At 54.3% G+C, this 3,025-nt stretch overlaps 1 protein-coding gene across 3 annotated transcripts in view; it reads left to right on the forward strand.

Moving 5' to 3' along the window:
* The window catches only part of XG (Xg glycoprotein (Xg blood group)), a 31,917-nt gene that overhangs the window by 15,748 nt on the left and 13,144 nt on the right, over window positions 1-3,025 (forward strand). For all 3 annotated transcript variants that reach the window (XM_049643345.1, XM_049643347.1, XM_049643346.1), the window contains exon 4: window positions 507-569. In XM_049643345.1, coding sequence (XP_049499302.1) covers window positions 507-569 — 63 coding nt within the window. The remainder of the gene's footprint in view (window positions 1-506; window positions 570-3,025) is intronic.

Raw genomic sequence — 3,025 nt, forward strand, 5'->3', positions numbered from 1 at the left:
GGGTGGGTGGGTGGATGGGTGGACGGGTGGATGGATGGACAGGTGGGTGGATGGATGGATCGATGGGCAGATGAGAGAATGATGGATGGATGGATAGATGGATAGGTGGATTGACGGGTGCATGGATGGGTAGATGGACGAGTGGATGGAGGGTGGGTGGGTGGATGGGTGGATGGATGGTTGGATAGGTGGATGGACGGGTGGACAGGTGGACAGATGGACGGATGGATGGGTGGGTGGATGAGTGGTTAGAGTGTGTGTGTGTCTGTGTGTGTGTGTGTGTGAGTGCACACCCACGTGGGGTTTTTCTTGAAGTTCTAGTTTTGACATTTTTACACCCAGAGGCTCAGGGACGTTCTGTGGTCCATGATCATCTGTGACACCGCGGGCAGTAGATGTGAGTGCAATATCGAGGCGTCTGTCGCGGTGTTGACGGTGTTCTATAACCTGCTGCGAACAGAAGGCTACTTTTCTCTGCTAAGAGGGCACTGTCATTTTCCCCGCAGATATCTACCCCAGACCGAAGCCCCCGTATCACCCACAGCCAGGCATGCCCGACAACAGCGGAGGTAAGTCTTGTCCCTCTTCAGACTCCTCTCCACCCTGCTTGGATGAAGCCTGCCGTGTCTCCCCTGCGGGTTTTCCTCCAGCCGCCTTTGAAGTAGGGAATGGCTCTCCCTGCAGGAAACTGAGTCTCACCCGTAAGCAGGGGGAGCTGGCAGGGTGAACCCCCAGCACGCATTTTATTTCCCGTTGCTCTGACCACTGCAAAGTAGGGTCTGCTTGGCGGATAGTGAACGTTATTGAAATGCATCTTTAATGAGGCTGAGGACGTTTCCTTTTTCGCTTGTTTCCACGGTTCCCAATTCTGTCCCGTAAAAAAGCCCACCTGGGGTGTGCTGTGTACTGTACATCATTTATCCTCAGTGTGTGCTTGGGTTCAAAGGCTTGGCAGACACTGTTCCCATGGATTTCTTTAAAAAAAAAAAAAAAAAAGTTAAAAAAAATTAAAACAAAACAAAACAAAAACAAAAAAAAAGTTAACTGAAAGGAAACATTGACGGACAAAGTCAGTAAAGTCCTTAGCAATTCAAAAGCGCTGAAAACGTAAAACCAGACCGGGTTAGGGCCGCGTGAAGCAGGGCTAAGTCAAAGGCTTCCAGAAGCGGTCCCAGAATCCCGTTCTGGCGCTGCCATGCGTGAAAATTCATCTCCTCGAGGAGGGGCCGCCCAGCGTCAGGACCAGGGTCCAAGGAAGCCGATACCTAATTGAAAATCCACAGTAGCATCCACGGCCGCGGTTAACGGTGCTTTTGTCACCATGCACCCTCACCTTTTAAAACTTGCTGTCCGGCATTAACATCTCCAAGTGCCTGAGCCTTTCCTCTTCCTGGAAGTCACTTTTTTTAAATTTTTTTTTATTTTAAAAATTTTTTTTTTTTCAACGTTTATTTATTTTTGGGACAGAGAGAGACAGAGCATGAACGGGGGAGGGACAGAGAGAGAGGGAGACACAGAATCGGAAACAGGCTCCAGGCTCTGAGCCATCAGCCCAGAGCCTGACGCGGGGCTCGAACTCACGGACCGTGAGATCGTGACCTGGCTGAAGTCGGACGCTTAACCGACTGCGCCACCCAGGCGCCCCAACTTTTTTTTAATTTTTAAAAATGTTTTTATTTAGTTTTGAGAGATAGAGACAGAGCGTGAGCGGGGGAAGGGCAGAGAGAGAGGAAGACACAGAATCCGAAGCAGGTCCAGGGCTCTGAGCGGTCAGCACGGAGCCCGACACGGGGCTTGAACCCACAAACGGTGAGGTCATGACCTGAGCCGAAGTTGGACGCTGAACCGACTGAGCCACCCAGGCGACCCGGAAATTACTTTTAAAGTCTTGTTCCACAAGGAATCCACGGGAGTCCCTCACAGGAAGTGTTTCTTGCTCCCGGTGTGGGGGAAATGGGGGGTTAAATGTATATGATGAATCAGCGGAACGGGGTGACTCAGTCCCCGGGGAAGTGAGGGGCGAGGCCCAGCGTGGGAGGGGACCCTCTGTGACTCAGGGCGCCAGCTGCCGATGCCATCTGGGAGCTGTTTTCACGCTTTGCTTAAACTCAGCGCACACACGAAACCGAGAGGGCGGGGGAGGTTGGTGAGAAGGTGATTAGGGCAACCGGCCCCCCGAAGTCCCTCGCTTGGCCCCTGGCTCGCCCCGGGGCTCCTGGATGTGTCCCTTGAGAAGGAAGATGCATCGATGACAGCGGCCCTGAAAAGTCCCTTGGGTGTGGGGCGTTCCGGAACGTTCTGTTCCAAAAGGCAGATGGTCACAGATGAGCCATGTTGAGAAAGGGCCTCCAGATGGAACGCTGTGGGGTTTTCTGCCAGGGGCCACCTGCTGTGACGTGTGGCTGCTGGGCGATTTATCAGGGGGCCCCGATGCAGCGAGAATGAGTTCTGGATCCTTTAGGACGAATACGGGCCCCCCTGAGCTCGGTGGTGGGGTCTCTGACACACGGATGTAGGAGAACCTCAGATTCTCCCCTGCACACACCTGCTCCCTGAGGACACTCCTTCTGGGCGTCCCCCTGAGCTCCTGGTGTTTACACCTGCCCCTTCCAGAACCTCCGGGTTCGCTCTCTGATTCTCTCATCTGACCCCAGCAAGGGGGTCCCCACACTGGCTTCCAAGCACCCAGGAGGGGGCCACGGAGGGATGTGCCCCCACCCCGTCCCCCCATTTGTGCGTTGAATCCCTAACCTTCAGGACCTCCCGATGGGACTCTAGTTACATATGGGGACTTTGGGGAGGTAAATGGGTCCAGATGAGGTTCTTAGGGTGGGTCCTGGGAACATAACACCCGTGTCCTTCGAAGAAGAGATCAGGACACGGACACGCACGGAGAGACGGCCACGTGAGGACACAGGGAGAACACGGTGTCTACATGCCAAGCAGGGAGGCCTCAGGAGGAACCAGCCTCTTCCCTGCCTGGATCTCAGACCCCCAGCCTCCACCCCTCCTGGATCTCAGACCC

Source organism: Panthera uncia, chromosome X, assembly GCF_023721935.1.
Source record: "Panthera uncia isolate 11264 chromosome X, Puncia_PCG_1.0, whole genome shotgun sequence".
Lineage (NCBI taxonomy): Eukaryota > Metazoa > Chordata > Mammalia > Carnivora > Felidae > Panthera > Panthera uncia.